This window comes from Balaenoptera borealis, assembly GCF_965194805.1.
Source record: "Balaenoptera borealis genome assembly, chromosome: 5".
Taxonomy (NCBI): Eukaryota; Metazoa; Chordata; class Mammalia; order Artiodactyla; family Balaenopteridae; genus Balaenoptera; species Balaenoptera borealis.
This window is the reverse complement of record NC_138862.1, coordinates 75,607,098-75,631,604: the sequence shown is the minus strand read 5'-3', so window position 1 is coordinate 75,631,604 and position 24,507 is coordinate 75,607,098. Positions and strand designations below refer to the sequence as shown.

General features: G+C 44.4%; 1 protein-coding gene across 2 annotated transcripts in view; it reads right to left on the bottom strand.

The window, feature by feature from the left end:
• Nucleotides 1-24,240, bottom strand: part of MB21D2 (Mab-21 domain containing 2) — a 113,205-nt gene extending 88,965 nt beyond the window's left edge. Inside the window, exon 1 of one of the 2 annotated variants that reach the window (XM_082393030.1) lies at nt 23,576-24,240. In XM_082393030.1, coding sequence (XP_082249156.1) covers nt 23,576-23,786 — 211 coding nt within the window. In that variant the 5' untranslated portion in view covers nt 23,787-24,240. The remainder of the gene's footprint in view (nt 1-23,575) is intronic. The other variant, XM_082393031.1, reaches the window with a different exon arrangement.
• Between the last annotated feature and the right edge of the window lie 267 nt (nt 24,241-24,507).

The following is a 24,507-nucleotide window of genomic DNA, read 5'->3' as shown; positions in this document are numbered from 1 at the left end:
TGCTCAAAGTTGTACTTTTAGAGGTCATTTTCTCATCATTTCTTAACAGCTTATCTCAAAGAAAAAGACCACTCAGGGGAAGATGAAACAAAAGATTTATTTAGACTAAAAAACACACATCATCTTCTGAGTCATAGAAAGTTCCACTGGAAGCTTCCTGCTCAAATTAATTGGCTGAGCCATTTTATTTCAAACAGGCGAGTAAGGTCCTGCCTTGATGGTACTAAACTTACTGTCTTAGCTCCCTCCCCAAAAGAGGCAACTCAATCTTGGTCACAGTAAGTCCACGTCTCCTCCCCCCTCCCCTTCACCCTGTCCTTTCCCACCACACTCCCACATCAGGAAGTGTCAGCACCAGCTCCACCCCACATGGCTGGTACCTTTGACCAATGAGTCCTATCTCTCTGGGCTTCCATTTCTTTTCCATAACAAGGATGGTGGCCATTTTTCTTAGGTACCAACTACACATCAGGCGTTGGGCTAAGAATGTTTTATACTTAATTCAACCTCACAAACATCCAGTGAATTGCCATGAGGGTCATGGAAGTTAAGACTCATGCTAACATTTAGATAGGAAAAGGCAAAACAGAAATTTAGACCAAGGACTGTCCAACTCCAAAGTCCTTGCTCTTTGTTCTTTCCACATCTCTACACAGCTTTCATAAAAAGAAAGTGTTCAGCCTGATGACTGTGAAGGGCCCTTCCAGACCTGACATTTTATTTCCAATAGTCTTCATCTCCAGGTCCAGATTTCCATGCGTCTGAACTCATCTTGCCCGTGCCTAATTATTTGCCTGCAGCATGCTCTGGATGGGAAAAGACACGGATCAGAGCATCAAGGGCAGCTCTGGCACTGGTATGAGTTTGCTTCTCTCTATCCAATGTCTCTCACGTAGCTGGGGCTCTGTGGTTCCTGTCACCTGCCTGCCAGCATACCCGCCAGCCCTCAGCTCCCTTCATCCAAGAATTTAGATCATTTTCAAGCCTGCGTGCAGGAGAAGAGCTTAAAAACCAACCTAAACTAAAAACTGCAAGCTGTCTAATATACGCTGACACTCTGCTTGATGCTTTATGTGCATTAGCTCGGTCTCAAAAATCACCATATTTATTTATTTATTCATTCACTTATTCAGCATCTATACTGAACACTTTCTCTTTGCCGGGCACTGGCAAAGGCAGGAGGGAGATAGCATTAGCCACATTTACATACATTTGTGGAAATGGCTCAGAGAGGTTAAGTGGCTTGTTGAGCCAGGGACAAAGTGGCAGTGAGCAGACTTCAAAGGCTATCTTGAGCTTGAAATGGTAATAAGGGGATAATGCTCTCCAAACATCTCCAATACCTTATTGGCTTCATACCCAACAATATAGAAAGGGCTTTCACATATGTTATCTCATTTAACTCATCAATTCTACCGTTTGTTTTTAGGAAAAGTTTCCTCATATTTCCAAAATACTGGGCAGTATAATCAAGTACTTTTATTAAAAACAGGTCTGAGTATATCACCTTTTGATGAGTCACAGACCTTCAAGAAGAGGGATAGAGCCCTTATTCCCTTACATAACAGGTTAAGCCCTATATGCCCACCTGCGCAAAAAGTACCATAAGAACAAGTCACCTCACAAATAGCAAATGTTCTGTTACCAAACTAGGCCTATTTCTTAAGCCACCCACTTTAATTCAACTCAACATACACTTACTGAATTTCATCTCTATGCCAAAATTTACTTATTTTTTCTCTTACATAAAGTATATACTCCTAGGGATCTCAGTCTAGTAGTTAGGTGGGGGATGGAGAAAGGAGATAGGGAGAAGAAAATGAAGATCATTTCCAGGCTAAAGAGAGTAGTTTGATGCTACTCCCTTTGTAGTGTGTGGATAAGCAGATCCCATATTGCCACAATTTTACATGAGAAACCAGAAATCTAGATTTGTTTTATTTATTTTTTTAGTTACACAAAAGATTTATTACATAATCTTTGACTTTGGTAATAGAAGGCAGGTCATTTAGGCAGTAGCAATAAATTTATCCAATTCGCTCCCTTTATTTTACCTCTATGCTTGAATTTACACCTTTGAATTCTGGATTCTCCTTATATTGTTTATTTTTTTTTTAACATCTTTATTGGAGTATAAATGCTTTACAATGGTGTGTTAGTTTCTGCTTTATAGCAAAGTGAATCAGCTGTATGTATACATATATCTCCCCATATCTCCTCTCTCTTGGGTCTCCCTCCCACCCTCCCTATCCCACCCCTCTACATGGTCACAAAGCACCGACCTGATCTCCTCCCTGTGCTGCTTCCCACTAGCTACTAGATTTGTTTTAAACAGTCGCCTGAAGATGCTGTCATCTAACTCAACTGCGTGTTTGTTTTTAATACAATCAGGGCCAAACACAATAGGTCTACAAGCAAAATTCAGGCTGCAGACAGCTGACGTATAACATCTGGATTAGAATAACAAATCTAATAGGAGAGTCAGAAAAGCACTGACTTTTCCTGTTTCCAAATCAGTAAGAGAAAAGCAAAAGAGGGATTTTGAAAATCAAATTGACTGTGAGAGAGGGGCAAAGACAGGAGTTAACAAGAAATGTCAATGTTAATGTTTTTAGTAGTTGTAGTAATAGTATAGAAAAAGCTCGAATTGGTCTTCTACATGAACTGTGTCACCTTTGGCAAGCTACTTAACCTCTCTGTGCCTCACCTTCCCCATCTGTAAAATGGGGAAAATGTCAGCTATTGTTATTGTTACAGAGGTGATGGGAAGCTCTTCCCAAAGTAAAAATGCGCTACATGAGAAAAGAAAAGCTCCAAAAGCTGTGAACACAAGGCAGAAGTTTTAACAAATTACTTTCCAATAGTTTAATCTGATTTTAGGCATATTATTTAACCCATCTACGCCTTAATTGCTGGGTTGGTAGGAGGGGAAAAAACAAAACCACTTACCTCACAGGGTTTGGGGGTAAAAGCACTTTGTACACTATTCCGTGCCAAACAAATATTACAATTATTAGCCCAAATATGAAATATAAAATTTCTATTCCACAAAATACACACATAAGAAGCACATGAGAAAGTGGCAGCTCCTTGTTGCTCAGACAACCCCCACTGCTTATCACGTGTATGATCCATCATGAGCTTCCAAAGTACCTACCTTCACACCCAACAGGCTCGCTGGTCCTCACACCCACCAGTGACTCGGAGTTCAGAGACTTCTGTCTCCATTTTACAGATGAAGATTTAGAAACTGAGCCTCTGAACTCCTCACCCAAAGTGCATCCCCATGGACCACACTGCCTGCCTGTAGTAGCACATTCTGAGGGAGAAAGCCTCAGAAAATTCTGTTGAATTCTTTTTAATTTTCAGTCATTGCTTATTAATACGGCCAGTCCGGGCAGACTCGGGGCTAAAGTTACAGCAATTGAAAAGCAGAAAGTTGCTCTATAATTACCCTAATGCTTCTAATAGAGCTACACAATGGGCACAGAATTATGTACAGAGGGGGGGAAATTATATTAGACACCTCTGAACCTTTGAAATTGTATTACTTAGAACCTTGGCACATGAGCAGGAAGCATTTAAAGAAGATTAAGATGAATTTCCCATTTGGTGTCCTACTTACTTTGCACAAAAAGATTTGGCTGTCACCTTCAGTGTAAACTGCCTCCTTGGGGCCTTCCATAGCAACGACACAGGCTGCTCAGGAGAAAGCCCTGAGCTTTCGTACCACTGACAGCAGAAGGGGCCAAGTGAACAAACCCTGACAGGGGCCAAACTCCCCTGGAATCTATGAGTGACTCTTCTGAGAGCCACAGGAGGGGATCTGGGCTTCCCCGTGTGTCCTGTGACATGACACCAGGACTGCCTCAAATGAGAACAGAAACTGCCCTCCAGACACTCCCTCGAAAAATAAATAACTGCCCCCAAACCAACCACTGCAGCAAATCTCCATGTCTATCCCAGGATTCAAAAGTAGAGCTATTTGATGCAAGTTTTGGTATCAGTTAAGAGAGAGATGATTCTACTTATGGAATCCTAGCATCACAGACTAGGACAACCCAATTTCTTCATTTGACAGTTGGGGAAAGTCAGGGTTGGAGAGAGGAAGTGCTTTGCTGAAGATGAAGACATACAGTAACAGAATGAGGTATCCAACGCCGGTCATATAAAACCATACTCCATTCCCTGCAATGCTTGGGAAACGTCCTTAACAATCCTTAGCCTTGTTGAGGCAGGCTTCGCTGACCATCTCTCAGGGCCCAGCCCAGGATCTTCTCTCCCCAGCTGATTGTGGAGTACAGCATAGTGCCACCCAGCTTTCTGACCAACCCTCTACCCGGCTTCCCTGAAGACAAATACATGACCTTTTTCATCCTGGAAGATCTCAACCTCTCATCACAACAGAGAGACAACAGGTAAATAGAACACCAAACCCAAGAACATTTAAAAGCTGCCAGAATCTTATAAACTTGTTGCCCATGGTCCATAATGTACAGTCTAATTTTTTTCCTGAGAACATTGTTAGAGTTTCCCCTTCTATTCCTCAAACTGGAGATGAAGCTCCACCTCTCCGTTCTTTAAGAAGCCCTCTTCTCCTCCCCCCCAGCACCCCACCCCTCCATCTCCCACCTGAGCAAAAGGAGGAAGCATTCTGACCAGAGATGCCCCCATTTCATGAGGCAGCTCTCCCTCAAGGGGAAGACTCCCTTAGGCTTCTCATCCAACCACAATGCAAAAAGGTAAGACTAATAAGAAAGATAAGGATTGGTAAGCAATCTCTTCTTTGTCTGAAATCTCGGAGCACATTCCCAAGCCCTTCTCAGTCTCTTCAAGATTCTTCTTGGTATCCTTAAAAAACTAAAAATAGACTTACCATGTGACCCAGCAATCCCATTCCTGAGCATATATCCAGAAAAAATGAAAACCCTAATTTGAAAAGATATATGCACCCCAATGTTCATAGCAGCACTACTAACAATAGCCAAGACATGGAAGCAGCCTAAGCGTCCATCGACAGATGAATGGATAAAGAAGATGTGGTATATACATACAATGGAATACTACTCAGCCTTAAAAAAGAGTAAAATAATGCCTCTTGCAGCAACATGGATGGACCTAGAGATTATCATACTAAGTGAAGTAAGTCAGACGAAGAAAGGCAATATCATATCACTTATATGTAGAATCTAAAAAAAAAAAAACGATATAAATGAACTTATTTACAAAACAGACTCACAGACATAGAAAACAAATTTATGGTTATCAAAGGGGAAAGGGGCGGGGAGGAATAAATTAGGAGTTTGGGATTAACAGATACACACTAATATACATAAAATAAACAACAAGGATCTACTGTATAGCACAGGGAACTATATTCAGTATCTTGTAATAACCTATAATGGAGAAGAGTCTGAAAAAAAAATATATGTATGTATATGTATAACTGAATCACTTTTGCTGTACACCTGAAACTGACACAACATCATAAATCAAGTATACTTCAAGTAAAAAAAAAAAACAGATTCTTCTCGGTATCCAACTCATGATCAACTCCAATTTCATCAACCCACTCCACCCAGCCAGCTGGTCACAGGGATTTCCAACAGATGCAGGAAATGAAGAGAACTGGGGGGGGGGGTGAGGGACTGGGGGATCTGCTAGGGAATCTAGCCATGGCCCTCACTTCTCAAGGGACGTGTAGGTGGGGATGTCTTTTCTTAATACCTTACTTCTGGTCCAGTGCCCACCTTCTTCATTTCACCAGCAGGTGCGCAATCTCCAGCACCACCCTAAATTCTCAAAAGGATTAGTGTAACCTTAAACTCCATATGCAGACTTTTGAGTGAGAGTTTCACATTCTCCCGCAGCTGAATACACACCCCAACCATCTCCAAGTCAGGTCTCCCCTAAACTATCTCCCTCTCTTCTAAGTGAAAATTATTCGTATAAGCATCAGATTGAAAAGCTCAGCTCTACTTCAATTACTTTAATCCAGCCAAGCAAGAGGTGTTCTGTTCCCCTTCCAAAGGCCCCTCGGGCTGGGTTCACAGGGTGGCTACAGTAAGCATCCTCACTTTTGGAAATGTCTGGGAAACTAATAAAGGCAGAAGAAATTTCTTTTAGTTTCCTGGAAAACCTAGCTTTTTATTTACAAAACTTAAAAAAAAAAATCAGTAGGAGCTCCACTCTACCTGCTCCGTAAAATGTTAAACCAAAAGGTTTGCACGAAGAATTACACTAGACCTTTATTCAGGCAACTTTATGTTCTGCTTCCCTGTTCACAGGCTGACCTATTAATCCTATTTAAAGGAAGTAAAAAAGGATTTTCAGCCAAAAGTTGGAAGAGAAGGGCAGTTTCGTGTACTGTGTTGCTCATTTAACATATTAAACATGCACTAATTTCATCCTTAAAACAACCCAATGAAGTTGGCATTCTCTTCAACATCCTTAAAAACTAAAACTGAGTATAAAATTAAAAGATGAAATACATTCTTTTATCCCTGCTTTATGAATGAAGAAAAGCATCAAAAAGGCTAGTTGGCTCAAGGTCACACAAGCTAGTCAAGGTCACAAAGCTTGACCTTGACTAGCTTGTGTGACCTTGACTAGCTCAAGGTCACAGAAGCTAGTCAAGGTCACACAGCTATGCAGTAACAGACTCAGGTCTGCCTGACTCCAAAGTCCCCATTTTTGTTTTCCAGGATCCACCCTGCTTCTTGTAATCTCCGAGGCTGACACTCCTATTTATTTCCTCTTTTGTGGTACTGATGCCTACTCTCCCTTCCAGATCCAGAAGGACAAAAATAACCAGTATGGTTCCTCTGAAACAATGAAATTTGTTTGTTCCACAAATCTGGCTACAAGGATATTGCCACTAAAAACGAAATCCTCCATGTTAGCCTGGTATCCTGTTAGTATTTCATAGATGTGAGCAATGACAGAGCTGGCTAGTTATTGAGCCTCTCCACAAGCAATCAGTGGGCTCCAATTCTTTGATACTTGGAGTTCAACTTTGGGGTGTCTTGGAAGTCACTGCAGGAGCTTGCTTATGGCCATGGGACCCCCAGAAGGAGCAGACAGCATGGGATTAAAGGATTAGAGCTGCCTCCAGACATGATGTGGATAAGAAAGGGTTGGGGAGAGAAATCAATAGCTCCCTTCTCATATTTCTAAAATGAACATCGAGGTGCAACAATAAATGGTAGATTCCTCTATAACAGTGAGAGGAAAAAAAAAGACAAGGAAAGAGAAGATGAGGGAGTTAATAACAAACATGTTCCATTAGACTAAACAACTTTCCGTCCAGACATCCAACAACTCTGTGAGCCTTAAGAGGTATTTACTACAAAATGACAAATGACAAAACTGAGGTTCAGAGAAGTTACGTAGCTTTTTCAAGGTCACCAAGCTAGTCAGTAACAGCGAGGAGACAAGGATTCAGGTTTCCTGACTCTGGGCCCAGGGCTCTCTCGGCCCACAAGCCTCTGTGGAGATGGAGATGGCCTCACTCGCTCACGTCGGGTGAAGTCACTGGGTTTCTAGTCGCCATTCTACCATGAACTTGCTATACAGCGACAGAGATAGAGTGAGGACTCTGACAAACTGGAGAAAGTGTGGTGCCTCTAAAGGACACAGCTGCTATTCAGTCCCAGGAGATTATGGCCATACAGGAAATAAAGGTAGTCCTTCTCATTTTTCAAGCTGGAAATCTGGTTTTGTGAAAAATCTCCCAACTTTTAAATGTTTGCTCTAAATATTTAAAAACACCATGTTGGTCAAATCAAACACATACAGGGGAAACCAAACCCACAGGTAACCAGTTCTAAATCTGATGTAAATTTGCATAATAAAGGGCGAGACCAAGTGGCTAGTTCCTAACCAAGGGACCACAAGGGCATGGAGTTATTGGTGCTATAAATCCACGTGCCCACCAAGCACTACCTCTCAAGCCTACATACTACTATTTTTCAAGTATATATAGATGCTATTATGAAAAAATTCAAAGTAATTCACATGGTTAGCTAAATTCATAGTAGCTTTCTATAACTACTCATTTTTCTCCAATAAACTGATAGTAAAAATATAACCACTACCATTTGAATCCTCATCATTTTTTAATTGAAAAAAAAAAGACCCTCATGTTTAGAAAAGGTTGGAAATGACTGAACTAGATAATTTCTGAAGTGTACATTTTTATAATTCCATGGCTATAAGCTGCAGAGAGGTGGGAGTCTAGGAAGAGAAGTCCCCTGAACACACCAAGGTATGTCCTTAAAACTCAGCACACAATGACTAACTCAATGCCTGTTGTGAACTGTGTTCTACCTAACTGTTCAAGTTCAAGAACAAAAGCAAAGTAGCCAACTACACTAGCAATGTTTATTGAACAACTGTGGTTCAGGCAAGTAGAAAAAGACAAGCAAGAATAGGTCCGAGATAAGCTATCATTGAGCCTTCATGACAATGGGAAACGTCAGACATCAGCAAACTCATAACGGATCAGTGCAACTAAGACACCTATGAAGATAGAATGCAGGTTTAGGAGAATGTGACCTGTCCTGGGCTAGCCTGAAAAGCCTCCTCGAGAAGTGACATTTGGATTGAGCTGAGATCATCTAGGGAAGTAGAAGTTAAGGCGTTGGTTGCATGGGTGTGTGGGAGGAGGGATGGGGCATTCCAGCAAAGGGCCTCAGTGGTGGGGATATGGTATTTCCAAAGAACTGAAAGGCCAGTGTGGCTGAAACCAAGAGAGTGAGGACATCTGAGGTTTGAGATGGGGCTTGAAAAGGCCTTAGGAAACAGAGCACTGAGTCCTTCTAATCCTGTTCAGAATGTTTAGGCTTTTACTTCAAGAGAGATTGCAGTGTCAGTACCTCACAGAGCGCCCATCTCAAAGCAGGTGTATAAGAAACATACAGTGAAACTGAAGGGGTGGCAGGAGGTGAAGCCAGGGATGTGAGCAGGAGCTGGGTCTCCAAAGACTGTAAAATACGCTAAGGAGTTTAACTTTACTGTGAAGAATGATGGGTTGTCCCTGAGGGCTTAGGCCTATTTAAAAGGTGACTCAGCGTGGAGAATGGATTTAAGGGATTGGAAGCAGAAAACCCAGGGAGATGATCGCAGTAACCCAGGAAACTGACAGTAGTGACCCTAACTAAGGTGGTGACAGTGGGAATGGAGAGAAGAAAACAGAGCCTAAAGGATGAGGCAGAATGGACAGGCCTCGGTTTCTTTTCAGCTTCGGGGTAGGAGGACGAGAGAGGGGCTCAGGATGATTCCCGAATTCCTGTCTTATGACTCTGGTGAAAGGTGGTGTGGCTGATCCAGGCTTGAAGCACAGACAGATTCACTTTGGACACTCAATTCGTGGCACCTTTGGGTCAACCAAGTAGACTTGTGCAAGAGGCAGTCAAGTCCGGGCTGGGGCACAGACTCGGAAGGCAGCAAGAGAGATGGAAAATGATACTACGAGAGGATCAGAGAAAGTGTGAGGGGAGAAAAGACAGAAGGATCACCAAGGGCTGGACAAAGAAATACAAATCTGTCCCTTACATGGAGATTGAGAAAAAGGAGAAAACCAGCAAGAGTATGCTGGATGGAAGCCAAGGGAAGAGAGTTTAGGAGAGAATGGTCAACAAGGTCAAGCTGGAGAAGGAAAGACAAATCACAGCACCATGTTCTGTTCCGGTTGGTGTTTCCTTCAGGGCATTAATCATAACCTACAATTTTTTTTCACTGTCCATCTCCTTCTAAGACTTGTAACCAACAATATGAAGGTTTGTTCCCCACTGTACTCCTACTGTTCACAGAGGGCTTGTTGCACAGAAATTCTCAAAGATCTCTGTTGAAGGAATATGGAGAAGGCACGTGTGAGTGTTTAAGAAGGAATCAGTAATGACGGAGAAACTGCAGATAAAAGGGGCAGAAATAATCCCCAGGGAAGAAGGCTGGGCCGGTAGAGAGGATGGGACCCAGGAGACGGGAACAGAGGTAGGTTGGTCCTGAATGACACAAAGATACTCAGAAAGATCATTTCCCATCCATCCTCTTCCCCAAGAACCAGAGATGATAAAATTCTCTCCCATGAGTTTCTACACTGTCCAGATGGGCTCGCCCATCCCGGATGCTCCATTCCCCTGAGATTTTATTCCAGGAAAAAATGAGTAAGTAGGTTGGGGATGAGGCCTCTCTGAGGATTCCAGTTCCAATCCTCTGCATCATGAGCACCAGATTTTCAAGAAGTGATTTCATCCCAACGACTGATTTTGTAGCATGAAGCCAATGTGCTTCAGTGTTTTAAGTCAAGTCAACGTACAAACATCTGCCCTTACAAAGCAGGGCAACTAGATCCAGTTTTTACTTAAAGAATTATTCCCTTTTCAAAAGTAGTCACTTACTGCACTAAAGAGTCAGATCCCTTAGTTCACTTAAAACCCAATTCGATTTATAAATTTTGATTTCACAGTAACTGTCTTAAGAGTACGTTTGGCATCTGCCTTTCACTGAAAAAAGATGAGCTCCCATTCCCCCCACAATGATAGACTACATTAACTATGTCCTAATTAAATGTTCTAAATCTGGAATGACATGGGGAGAAAGAGGGGGGCAGAGCCTGTACCTTCATAAGACTTGCCCCAATTTACTTAGCATCAAGGGCCCAGGTGACCTTTATAGAGCCTTAAATCAATCAATTAGCTGAGACACACCTTCTTACTTTCAAAATGAAGAGACGGCATGGATAAGATGGTATTTCACACAAAGGACTTTCAATAAACATAAACCACAAGCATCAAAAGAATGTTTGTCCTTAGGGCTGCCAAGAAAGGCCAAATGATAGAATGAAAAGAGTCTGGACCAGGAGCCAGAAGAATCAAATTAGCAACTGGCTCGCCGGACAATCAAACCAACCTCTTCTCCGCTCTGCCCACTATTCCCTCACTTCCATCCACTCCCTCAACGTTCAGCATCACCTCATGTTTTATGCCAGCAACGAGCACAGGGCCTGGCATGGTGACAGCGCTCATGTTATGGAAAGGTACACGGGGTTAAGAGCTCAACTGCCTAGATTTGAATCCAGCCTCTCACCAGCTTGAGCAAGTGACTTAACTGCTGTAATTGCTTTACAGGTAAAGCAGGGGGATGGTAGCAGCACCCCCATCGCAGTATTGTTGTGAGGATTAAATGGGTTACTGATTACAAAGCACTTGGAACAATGCCTGATAAACAGCAGGGAAGAGTTTCCCAATACAGTCATTGTCATCACCACCGTCAGCTTGACCTTGAGCAAGTTACCGTCCACCACTGTGGGGTTAAATTTCCCCACCAGCGACATGACGGGGTGGATGAACTGATCTCAGGAAGATCCCCACTAGCTTAACTCCTCTATCATTCTTTGAATCCTATTACAACTCTCTAAATCCTCCTAAGTCTCTGAGCTCTCAGACCAGCAGCAGAGAGGGAAGGTCCATTGCCAGGCATCTTACTAGCCCATGGAGCTTCAACTCCTCCCAAACATAGGCTGGACCCAGCGTCCCACAGTCTACTCAGCCAGCTCCCTTCCTTACTGTAGATACACACTGTTCAGAGACAAAAATATTCATTGTGATACTCAAAGCCATGTAGACAGCAGAGATGTGAGAAAAGGACACACGTCACGGGGCGGGTGGCAGGGGGAACCAGAGAGAAAGACAAGGAACAATCAAAAGACAAAAAGCAAACATGACACACCAGAAATACACTGTGCCCACCAGGTTATTTATTCAGCATTCTTCACCTAATAGCTTAAAAAAACGTCAAACTACAAGGCAGCTCTGTAGCAGGGAAATGTTCCCTATCTAGAAGCACAGCCCTCTCAAGGTGATTCCCCTTCACTTTAAACCCAGGCAGATGCTCCCCAGGGAGCACGTGCTACTGAGTGGACAGTCTTAGGTGCAAACACCTTTCTCAGGAAGCAGTCACTTGCCAGACATTTAACTCACCTCCACTCTGCCCAAAAGTAAAATCAGTGTTCAGGATGATCAAGTCCCCTTTCCCTTCTGGGCCTCAGTTTCCACTTCTGTAAAATGGAGGAGGGAGGAACTCAGGCCACCTAACTTCCAAGTTTCCTAACAGCATTAAAATTGTAGTATTCCAGGACTTCCCTGGTGGCACAGCGGTTAAGAATCTGCCTGCCAATGCAGGGGACACGGGTTCGATCCCTGGTCCAGGAAGATCCCACATGCCACGGAGCAACTAAGCCCGTGTGCCACAACTACTGAGCCTGTGCTCTAGAGTCCACGAGCCACAACTACTGAGCCCACGTGCCACAACTACCGAAGCCCGCGCGCCTAGAGCCCGTGCTCCACAACAAGAGAAGCCACTGCAATAAGAAGCCCACACACCACAACGAAGAGTAGTCCCCACTCGCTGCAACTAGAGAAAGCCCACGTGCAGCAACAAAGACCCAACGCAGCCAAAAATAAATACATAAATAAATTTTTTTTAAAAATTGTAGTATTCCATCAATGATTTCCACTTTGCAGGAGGAAAGGTTTTTTTTCTTAATGAGGTAAAAAAAGATCCATAGGTATTTGCTATTTTCTGCCTGAAGCTCGGTTTCCTGGGTTCAAATTGCCAGTCTACCACTAGCTTTGTGACTTTGGGCAAATTGCTTAATTTCTCTGTGCTTTGGATTGCTCATCAGTAAATAAGAATAATACCTTCCTCATAGGGTTGTTGCTAGGATTAATTTAGATAATGTACATAAAGTATAAAGCACTTAGAACTATTCTTGGAACATGGTAGACATTATTTGAGTGTGGTTATTATTATTTTCAGTTACACAGATAGTTTTTCATTCAAAGGGAACATTTATTTGGAAATGGCATGCCAGAAGTAACACCAATACGCACAAACACACACAGCAGGTAGATGGGAAACCTGGGTTCTAACCATGATTCTGCCCCAAACTAGCTGTACAGTAGTGGATGAACTATGGCCCCTCTCTGGGGCCTCAGATTCCAAATCAGAGGTGATAAACTGGCAGCCACAGTTTGACCTACAAGGGAGGTGAGAGGTGATCTCCTTCACCAGTGCAGTCCCCTACTGCCCAGCATCCCTGACTCTGACACCAAGAACCAGCTGGCATTTACCACGCGGCACACCGCACGCACTTTCCTTACTACCCAGTCCCTGGTGGGCCTTTGGCTCCCTGGTTCGGATCTAGAGGGACCGCCCCTTCTCACAACTGGGCTATGAGTCCCTGGGGCACCATATGCCAGCAGGATTCTGTTGTTCCAGATCAGAAACACAGCCTGTGTTAAAGCAGGCTGCGCACACCAAGGGCACAGTTGAGAACAGACAGTTGAGATTTCTTTATTAATCACAGCACCATCCGTACAAGCAGCTGCTATTAGGAACAGCTGCAGCTGCTAAAAGGGTGATCCTGAAGCAGCCTAGAAAAGTGCTTCCAAGTTGGCATACCGACAACGGGCACGTGCAGACCTGCAGTCTATTGGCTTGGTTCTTCCTACCGATCCTCAGCGCCTCTCTCTGGACCAGAAATCCTCCTTCTTCCATACCCTGAGGTGGCGTGGGATAAGGGAGGTTTCTAGAATCAGCCTAGTACAAAGAATTTGGGGTGAACTTCAAAGGATTTCAATTTGATTCCACCTCAACCATTCAGTGACCTTGAGTGAGTTATTTCTCTTGACCATGGGTTTCTTCCTATGTTAAAATAGAGCCAATAATAATACCTACTCTATATGGTTGTTGTGAGAAGTCAAAACTAGATTATGCCTATGAAAGTATTTTGTAGACTGTGGAAGTCCAGATGAAAAAATACAGGTTTATCATTTTCCCATGAAAACTGCAGTTTGACACATAAACCATCTAATACAGAATTCACTGTTGTTAGCTTAGGGCTATCACAGGTGAAATCAGAGAATCACATGGCTACAAAGGGCCTTTTGAGGACCTGTAACCCAGCCTTTCTACACTGTCCCCCTCTCCTCCAGTCCCTGAATGCTATCAACAAGAGCCTAGCCAAAGGGTGGCCCCACTTGGAAAACCTCCACCTGCAGGAAACTCACTATATTCCAAGGCAGGCAGCCCATTCCCTCCACCGTGGGCCTAATCCAAACATAGACCATTCCTCCTTGTAGAGACCAAATCAGACTTGCTATAATTTAAGCAGCCTTGAAAGCTGCTTTCAAATGGACCTACCCTAGGGCCTTTGCACATGCTGTTCTACCTACTTGAATACACTTCCGTCAGTCTTCAGGTGGCCAGGTCCTTCTTATCTTTCCAGTTCAAATGTCTCTGCTTCAGAGAGGCCTTCTCTATCACTCTTCACTCCATCCTACCCAGTGACCTTCCATCATAAGGGTCTGTGCTTTTTTTTTTTTTTTAAGCACACATCCCTATTTACTCATGTGCTTAAATCTTGTTGAATTCCCCAGAGAACGTAAGTCCTATGGAGGTAGTGACCTTGCTTCTCTAATTCACCACTCTGTGCTCTTACAATACAGTAACTTCATAGTAATTACACTAGTTCATGGTAGGCACTCCAGCATACGTTGAATGTATTTTATGAATTAATGAATGAATGCTTAATCCTATGCACACTGTAGATATTCAAATACTCATTAGAAGAAACAAAAACCTCAACAAGCCTTACACCAACTCCCACTACTGACTTAACTCACAAGTATTAATCATGTCTTCCCGTGTTGAGGGAAAAAAATATAAAAAATAAACAAACTGAACAACAGCTCCCCGTGCCAGCTTTATTCATAGCAGCACTGTCCCTAGTAATCTATCTCTTTATCTCGTGCAGAGGGAATTCATGAAAAGGCACTTAAGTGGACGAAAAACAGATAGCTGTTTCCTGGAGACAGGGCCTCACATAATGGCATAATTATGAACTGCCCTTAAAGAGATCACTCAGCTGGCAAGTAGTCACCCAAGTCCATTGTGAATGCTGTCACAGGCCCTCAGATATGCGAGGCTAACAAACAGACATGGAGAATGCATGCCTACAGGGTATGTACTGAGCCATGCCGCCCTCAGCCAGCCTTACCCACTGTGTACCCTTGGCCCAGTGGAGAGTAGAAAAGCCAGAGAGGTATGAAAGCTGCTACCCTTGCCTGGTCTGGGAACATAGACTCACCCCAGCAACCATGAAAGATATCTGGGTAGAAAAGCCACAAGTTCTTTGCAGGCTATGTGCTGGAGCAGAAGACACCGGAGACCTGGGTTGAGTCCTGTTCTACAACCTACTCTATAACCTCCAACTAAGTCATATCACCTCCCGGAGTCTCAGTATTCCCATCTGTAAATGGGGGTTACTAGTTCCTTTCTCAAAGGCTGGTCCAAAGAATAATACCACACCATATCAGATGCTAATATGTATTGTAATCTATAAAGCACTGCTCAAAGATAAAGTATTGATGGCAAGTTAGCTTATAATCATAAATAATTGCTGCAATTAGGATTCCAGAATAGGCATCCAAACACCTGGAGGTTGACTGATAAGCGTAAGGAACACCTTCATGAGAAAGATGACTTACGCTTTCTATGCATCCTTTAAAGCCCCAAGTGTGGGAGTGCAGGAGGTTCGCCCAAGTACCCCGGATGCCCAGGGAAGAAAAGTCAGGGTCTACAAGAAAGGGGTATTTCCCACAAGTCATGGTTTGCCGCTCTTGGTCAACAAGCTACAGCAATTAATTGGGACATTTCTTAAACTGCCCTATGATAAGTCTTAAGGATGTTATTATTGGAATCTAGGAAAAAACTCCCCTACCACATGAGGAGATCAGATCAAGATTTTCTTGACTCCAGAGAAGATGACGGAATATGGCTTAATGAGGGGAGCAACCATAAAGAGACAATGTCAGAAAGCGCTCATGCCTTAAATAGAGCCTGAAATAAGAAGCTGTGTACGGAAAGGCTCTTTTAAAATGCATCAAGTGGGGCTTCCCTGGTGGCGCAGTGGTTTGAGAATCTGCCTGCCAATGCAGGGGACGCGGGTTCGAGCCCTGGTCTGGGAAGATCCCACATGCCGAGGAGCAACTCGGCCCGTGAGCCACAGCTACTGAGCCTGCGCGTCTGGAGCCTGTGCTCCGCAACAAGAGAGGCCGCGATAGTGAGAGGACCGCGCACCACGATGAAGAGTGGCCCCCGCTTGCCACAACTAGAGAAAGCCCTTGCACAGAAACGAAGACCCAACACAGCCATATATACATACATACATAAAAAAAAAAAAAAGAATGTAAGCAGACAAGAATAGCATTAAAAAAATAAATAAATAAATAAAAACCACCTCTCTGCACAGCACCTTAAAAAAAAAAAAAAATGCATCAAGTCACGTAACACTCTGTTGGCACCTACTGTTTACGTAAGCCCACTGGGCACTGCAAAGGTAAGTGAGCAGGGATTATTTAGCCTACAGCGTGGGGAAAGATGTGGTAAGGGCTATGAAAGGGGACCAGGTGTTAGGAGAACACAGAGGAAAGGGAAACTTCTTTTCTCCTTGGAGAGATATAGGAAAGCTTCATGAGTCAAGCCGCATTTGAGCTGGGAGAAGAAAACAAAGCAGAGATAAGATGTCAGAATGCTGAGACTCTTTAACTGTTTCTGTGACACAGATGTCTTGACAGGCTGGAAAAGCCTGGCGACCTCTGCAAAAAAAACAAGTATATTTAAATGAATGATAAAATTACACAGGACTTCAAAGAAAATTGGTATTAAAACACAAAATGCAGTTAAAAAACAAATTTGTGATAGAGTACCATATGTGATTCTTTATTAATGAGGTCAATAAAATCTAGCAGCAAGTCTAACATTTACTATAATTTCAAAGCAGCAGTGAATGGCTTTTTGAGACGTCTGTAATATCTGTAATGTGAAGTGAAAATATCTGTGATTTCTATTGGCAACAAAAGCAAAAAACATAGGTACTGTTAATACTACTATAGTTTGTTACCTACTTTTATAATGAAAGGAAATGCAATATTGCAGTTAGCGATCAATAAAAATAAAGAGGTAATTTTTCCCCAATCAAGTTCACAGATTCCAAGTTTTTGTTTCCATGGACCCAGGTTAAGAAATCCTGATAGACAAAACAGCCCAAGCAAAAGAAGAAAGTGAGAAATTCGGGTAATGTTATGAGACCATGTAGAACATGCAAAGACACAAATAGGAGATGGCATTGAAAGGCAGGCCAAACCCTCAGAAGTCACCAACAAGAAGGTTTTTCATTCCCCAATCATTAAACCACAGAATGTGCTCTAAGTTCCAGAACAGTATCTTTTTTTGAAATAAAAGATGAATGAAAGAAGCAAGAAAACATCTTAACACAGGTTATAGCTCCTTTCCAAAAGTGTAGTAGATGACAGCACATTGATAAATTTACTAAAAAAAAACCCCACATATCCAATAGGATTATGTATGTAAAACTGTATGCATGTAAGTATGAGTGGGTATAAGCGTGTTTTATAAACATAGACGTCCAGAAAAAATGTACATCAAATATTAACAGTAATTAGAATTTGGAGGTGATTTTACTTTCTTCTTTGCATTTTCTACAATTGGAAAGTGGGCAAAAAAGAAGCCCAAAAAAGGTTAGGTGACTTAGGGTAACACACATTCCACACAGCACAAAACAGAGCTTTACTAGAACTCAGAAATGTCCTTCTTTTGTACCTTCATCTTCAGAACTGAATGCATCTGAACACAGGAGGTAGGTATAATTATTTGCCCCAACTTACATATTCAGACTCTGAGACTCAGAGTCTGTTAAGTGACTTGCCCAAAATCACAGGGCAAGTTAACTGGAGGAGTTGGGGCTAGAACCCAGTTCTCCTGCCCCTCTAGAAGGCAGAATAGTATCACTGTTGAAAGCAAGGGTTTTGCATCAGCCTGACCTTGGTTAAGTCCCAGCTATACCACTTACTCGCTAGTAAACTTGGACAAATTCCTGAATTTTTCTAATCCTAGAGTTCTCCATACTTCTTTACTTCAAAGGGTTATGGTGTCCTTGGGAAATGATCCAATGATGTGAAACCCTATTACAACCTCTGACACAGAGGAAACATTCTAATAATCATCTCAATCACTATGCCTCCCTGTCTCCGTCCCAGGGGGAAGGACTCCAGCTTTACCAGAAGCCAGCAGACACATCTGCTCGTTAGACACAGCAGCCCGGTTCTAGTCTCAAAAGTCAACTGGGATCAGCTCATTGTACGCACAAGCAGCTCTACTGGACAGGGAGTGAACAACATCAGGCCTAACACGGGACAGAATGTCAGAGTGCTCAGCAGCCAGTTTGGGGATCTCTAGGGATTCGGATTCAATAGGTCTGAAACGGGACCAGAGATTCCAAATTGTTAAAAAGCTCCAGGAGAATCTAAAGAGCTAACGATCAAGGACAAGTTCCTAGTTTGACATGAGAGACTCTACTATTTCTGTGAATACAAAAGGGACCCAGTCTAATCACAAGCAATGCATTATCCAATGGGTGGCCCAACAAGGCATCATAGGAAGACCAGGGATCATCAATGGTTCCAGGGCTCTTTTGTCATGAAGGGCAGCAAACGCCCAGAACTCTGGAGGGAGAATTGAAACCAACTCAAACCAGAAGCAAAAAAAAATGTTCAGAGGGACTTCCCTGCCCCAGATGCATAATGTTTTCAGAGCTGGAACAGACTTCAGAGATGACATCCATTATACAGATACCACAGCACATTAGTGACTAGAACAGTAAAGAACGTACCAAGACTTGGAGACCCACAAAGCAAAGATTCACAATAAATTCCCTCAGTAAAGATTGCTGGATAGATTCATTAAGGAAAAGTGACATTCAAACACTCGAAAGACAGGGCTTCAAAATGGCCTACTCTGTAGATCTAGAAAGTACCTAAAAATACGGTAGTTCCGACAGCACTCAGAAACACCACAACCATGGGCCTGAAAGGAGACAAGAGTCAGCTAACTATTCTCTTAAAGTTGATGGGCAAAGCAGAAGAGGGAGGGGGTCTCCACAGGCCCATATGAATTAAAGTTTTTGCTCATTATTTTATCCTTAGGACCCTGCATACTGCTTGGCAAACAGTACAACATTCAGTAAATATTTGTTGAACGCATGAAAGTAAGAAAGACAGGCCAAAAGAGACCATCTCTGCTCCTGCAGGCTAAGCAGGGTACTAAGTATAGCATTCCTCACGGGGTGGGGACTTTTTGGTTGTCTGGCCCAAGAGCGATAGAAACTGATTGCCCATACAGTGGAAGGAACATGAGCTTTCGAGTCAGGAATACTTGGGTTCAAACTCAAACTCCATATGATCTTGGCATAAGTACTTGACCTCTTTGAGCCTCAGTGTTTCATCTTTAAAGGGGGATTAATACCACCTACTTCACCTCTAAAACAGGCATGATGGTATTTATCCTTACAAAGTTTCTGGAAGAAAATTACATGAATATATTTATGCGAAGTAGCTAGCACAAGGGCCAGCATACAGTATGAACTTAACAAATGGCAATGTGGGTTGGAATTAATCATGCCCTCTCCAGCCAGAGCCTATATTCTCCTAGGTCACCTCTAATTATACTCTATAGTCTTTCTGATAGGAAGCTGCAGAAATAAATTCCAGTGTAAGTTCACTAGATTTTCTAACAATGCCCATTTCTTTAAATAAATAATAAAATCATGTATACATTCCTTTTCAGTTTACAAAGTAACTTCATATTCACACACATAATTCTGAAACAGTGCATTACTATTATTCCATGTTTAATAGATGAAAATACTATTATCTGTGTTTACTGGATGAAAAAACTAAGACCACCTAGCCAGCAAGAGGCAGACTGAGACAGGAACTATAGATTTTAACATTTTATTCTAATGACCATCAGTTTCTTAACCTGAAATTCAAACAAATGATCTATGGAATAAAATACTCCAACTCAGACTGCTCCAGAACTCATGTCAAATGCTGACTGGATTACCCTAATACAGCTGAAATCAGAAACAAATTTCTGAAAGAAGAGACAATATTTTTTTTTTAAACAAAGCCCCTCCTCTGGACTTAATACATCAATTCTTGATAGCAAAAGACTTAGAATCGGGCCAAGAGAGTTTTAGCAACATCTCTTCCATTTATTAGCCATGGGACCCTGGATGATTCTTAACCCTAGTAAAATTCAATATCCTCATCTGGGTAATGGGAAAGCAATACCACTCCTAAGGTTGTGTGAAGTTCCTGGCACGGAGAAGGCAGTCAGTAAGTGATAACTACTCTATAATGACCACACCATGGTACCAACCATTTGGACTGAAGGGGAAGCGACTTCTTATTTCTTCCTGGCTCTTCTAGCTTCTTCATAACCCCTGTTCTGCATCTGTTCAATGGGGACACAACCAGTCTTCATTTGACCTCACCAGGGAATGAAGATAACAAAAGAGCTGGCAGAGACATTATGCAAATACCAATTATTATTAAAATATTAATGAACTCTGGCAATTTCCCTGAATTTTGATAAATGGTGTTTATTATGCACTGCCAGTCTCTCCCACAATCTGGGCTCTCACATATTAACTAGATAATAACAGCAATCATTCTCCTAAAAGACCAAGGTGCAGAGAAATAAACAGTGAGTCTAGATGACTCCCGCAAATACCTGCCTCTGAAGGAATCAGAATCTCCGGACAAGCAGAGGAGGTCAGGACAGACCATGGACAGCTGGGTGACCGGTAGCAGGCTCAGATCAACTACACAGCCTATGCAGACCCCTGCTTTGATAGGACAGTGGAGTTTCCCGGTGCCGACAGGTCATTGTTTATGACAATAGCCTACCACAACTTTGCCCTTCTGCGTAAAGTTGCCTCCAATCTCGATAAAACAAAAAGGACCTGGGAAGCCGGTGGGCGGGGCGTTTAGTCCAGGCTAACAATCTCATACAGAAGTGGTTGCCCCTGCCAGCTGCCTAAAAACAGAGGTAGCGTTATCCACAGCTCCCTTAAAGAGGTTTGCACCAAACTCCTCTGCCATTTCGTTCTGTGTGAGGGGATAATGTTTTTAGGCTGCTGACAATCCTCAGGTGCCGCTCATACAGAAGCAGAGCAAAGCCAAGAGGACTCACACCCACCCCCCAAAAACTCCCAGAAATAAGGGCCTGGCGCCACCCCTGTGAACACCTTAACAAGCTGAGGGTCATTAAGACACATCATTCGCATATTCATGAAAGACTGTGGACTGCGGCAAGTGAAACAAAGTGCACAAAAAGAGATTTTGTTTTTTCAAGCCAAGCGAAAATCCGCTTTAGGAAAAGTAAATCCACACAGGGACCCTTGCTGTCGCCAAACCTTCACTTGTCTAGAGCCGCCAGCACCTCATTAAAGGAAAGCAGGCAACTCACAAATGAATGCAGCACCACACACAGACAGGCAAGCTCATTTCGCCATCTGCCTTCCAGTGTCCAGAGGGGCAAGAGGCTTAAACGACATGCTCCTGACTTTTCTCTCCCGCAGGTGGAAACATCAAATTCCCAGGGGGCAAGAAAGACTTCTCTTGCAAGATCAACTGGGTAAAAAGGAATAAAAGGGAATTTCGTTTACCTGTCAACACCATGCCACTCATGATATTAAACACAAAATAAATTAAGCACCCTGCAATAATTCACCCTTCGTAAAGGCTTTGCGAAATCAGTGTATCAGCCGTGGGGTTAGCACAGGATTTCCTCATGAGCTGGGCACTTAAACTTACCCCTCCCCACAGCCTCCCATTTTCTGTTCCATGACTATCCCGACTGATGGTGACCCAGCACCTTTTCCTAGTGAACGACCTAGGGCAGGAGACATCGGAATTGAGGCCGGTGCTATAACAACACAATGGCAGACTTCCATTATATACGTCAAAGAGAAAGGCCATGATTAAGCAACTTAAATAACTGCCCTGAGCCTTCTCTGTGTAGCCCCATCCTTCTGACAATCACTGTGCTGGTTTTCAGATGTGAAAGCTTTGTAAGCTTCCCACCGCAAGGTTAGGGAGTTATTTAAACACACACACACACACACACACACACACTTCATCTGAATATTAGCTGAATGGTCGAATCTCTCAACGGAGAGCTTTTCAACCCCATACACAACCTAGGATACACTTGGGGAGTGTGGAGCAAAAAGTAAAATCCAGCCCCAAGTTTTAACATGCTTCATCCAACTTCCCAAAGCGTTACTACCCACCGCCGGCACACGTTCAATTTGTATTACCCCCAACCTGGGCTGTGGGGAGGAAGCCAACCGAGAGGTAATACCCGATGATAGAACCAGCAAGGACAGTAGACAGCCGGCTGAAATCCAAGTAGACGGCAGGAGGAAGGCAAAAGCTCAGTCTTCCTCTGTGGTCCAAGACCTTTTTCAATTAAATTTCCCACTACCTGGAAAATTGCCTAAGAATGTATTTGTCGAGCGCACAGAGACACGCGGTAGGGCAGCGTTACACTGGAGTCTCAGTTCTGCGGAGTGTTCACCGCCAGGCCACGTACTGCATGCAGCTAGAGTTGCACCGGTGGAGCGCAAGCTACGCGGGAGGCTCCCAGCAGCGGACACTCACAGCACTAATCCGAACGACAGGACACCTGGGGAGGGGTTCGGTCTCCCCGGCCTGACTCAATTGTTTTCCTTTACACAGCATTCAACAATCTGTTAAGGACCTGTAGGTGCCAGGCTGGGGGGTGGGAGGGGCGGCATTATTCTAAACCCGGACGTCGCAGGGTTTCGAAGCCCAGGACACCTCTCTCGGCCGGTGCATAGACAGCACACAAAGAGGAAGGGGCTGGCGCTCCTCGGGGTCAGAGCTCTGAGCGTGGTCGTCTTCGAGCTGGGAATTAGGAATTATGAGCTCAGCGAGAAGCCCGGAGAAGCACCGGAAATGCTTCCGACCGCTTCAATGGGAAATCTATTTGCAAATCAAAGTTGCAGGAACTCCCTGCGCCCAGCCTACTTGAGCGGGTTACCAGGGAACACCCAACAAGTTTGGCCACCGGGGGCCCGGCTTGACAGCGCCGCGCCGCAAGCGAGACTAGAGAGCAACTTGTCGCTCGGGCGCCGAGCCAGAGCCCCAGGCTGTCTCCGCGCCCCGAGCTCTGGCGATGACCCGAGACTCGGCGTTGGGAAGGAGCAGGTCCGTGTCTCTGGAGACAAATCCCTTAATTGAAAGGCGCAGCCGGTTCTCACCTGGACCGCGCGGCTTCCAGGGGCTTCCCCCAAACAGTGAGACGTTTCACCACGAACACTTCACCTGCGCTCCAGCCCCCCGTCGGTGAGAAATTAACAAAAGAGCCAGCGAACTCGGGTGGAAAAGGGACCCGGCACAAAGTATAGTAGGGAGGGGAAGGAAGGCAGCTCAGGTTGCCGCGGAGAAAGAAGGGAAGAGGCGGAACAGAGATGGGTTATACCCCAGGCACCCGGCTCCGGGAAGAAAATCAAGAAGGAAAGAGCGCGCGAGAAGGGGGAATGGGTTCTTCACCCCGCTTCCCATCTCACACACACACATACACACACACACACACATCCCTCCCTCTTTTTCCTCCTTACCCAGCATGGAAAAGATGAAATCCTTGGCTGTGTGAATCTCCAGTGCTCTCTGGTCGTCATATTCCCGCTGGTCGTGCTTCGTGAATTCTTGGATGAGTTTGTTCAATTCCTCCACCCGAGCTCCCGACCTGAAATCCAGCTCCGGGAACGCAGGCTTGTTGTTACAGCCCAGGGAGGCTGCCTTGCTGGCGGTGGGAGCCGCCATCTTCATACAAAACGCGCCGAGTAGCAGCTCCGCGGCGGCGGCAGCACCCACCCCCGCCCCCCCACCCAGCCCCCCTGGGCCTCCTCCCCTCGCCGGCTCCCTGGCTGTGACCCCGGCCCGTGGGCGGGCTGGCGGGCGGGCGTCTAGGCGGGCGGTTCCGGCTCGGTGCGCTCCGGGCGTCCGGGCTTCAGAAGGATCTGGACTGCAGCGAGAGTGCGTGTGTGGCCCCGACACCCTTCCCTGCGGCCCCACGCCGGCCCAGATGCTGCAGGTCTCTGCCCTCCCCTGGACCTAGCTGGCAACTGCGGTAGCGGTTGTAGAGCCAACCCGAGCCTCCCCCGGGCGAGGAAAGTGAAGTGGAAACAATGTGAAATTCACCAGCTCTGAAATCAACAAGCTGCCGGCTCCGGTGTTACGGAGCCAGCACCAGCGTCCCCCATTTAAAGGGACAGCGCACCCAGAGGAAAGAAAAATAAATAAATGACAGAGGTCTGCGCGCCTATGCCACTTGCCAATCTGTACTCGGGCAGACGAGAGAGGTGTAGACGTATTCTTTCTCTACCTCCACCCCTTTTGGGGGCAGGGCTTGCCAAGCGCGTTCATGAAGGGAGCCTTCCTCTGTCTGATTTTAAGGGCGGTGTCCTGGGCGAGGGCATCCCTATGGGAGCGTTTCCATCTCTAGAACTCCAAAGCCTTTAGGTGGTGAAGGAACCTGCCTTAAGGAATA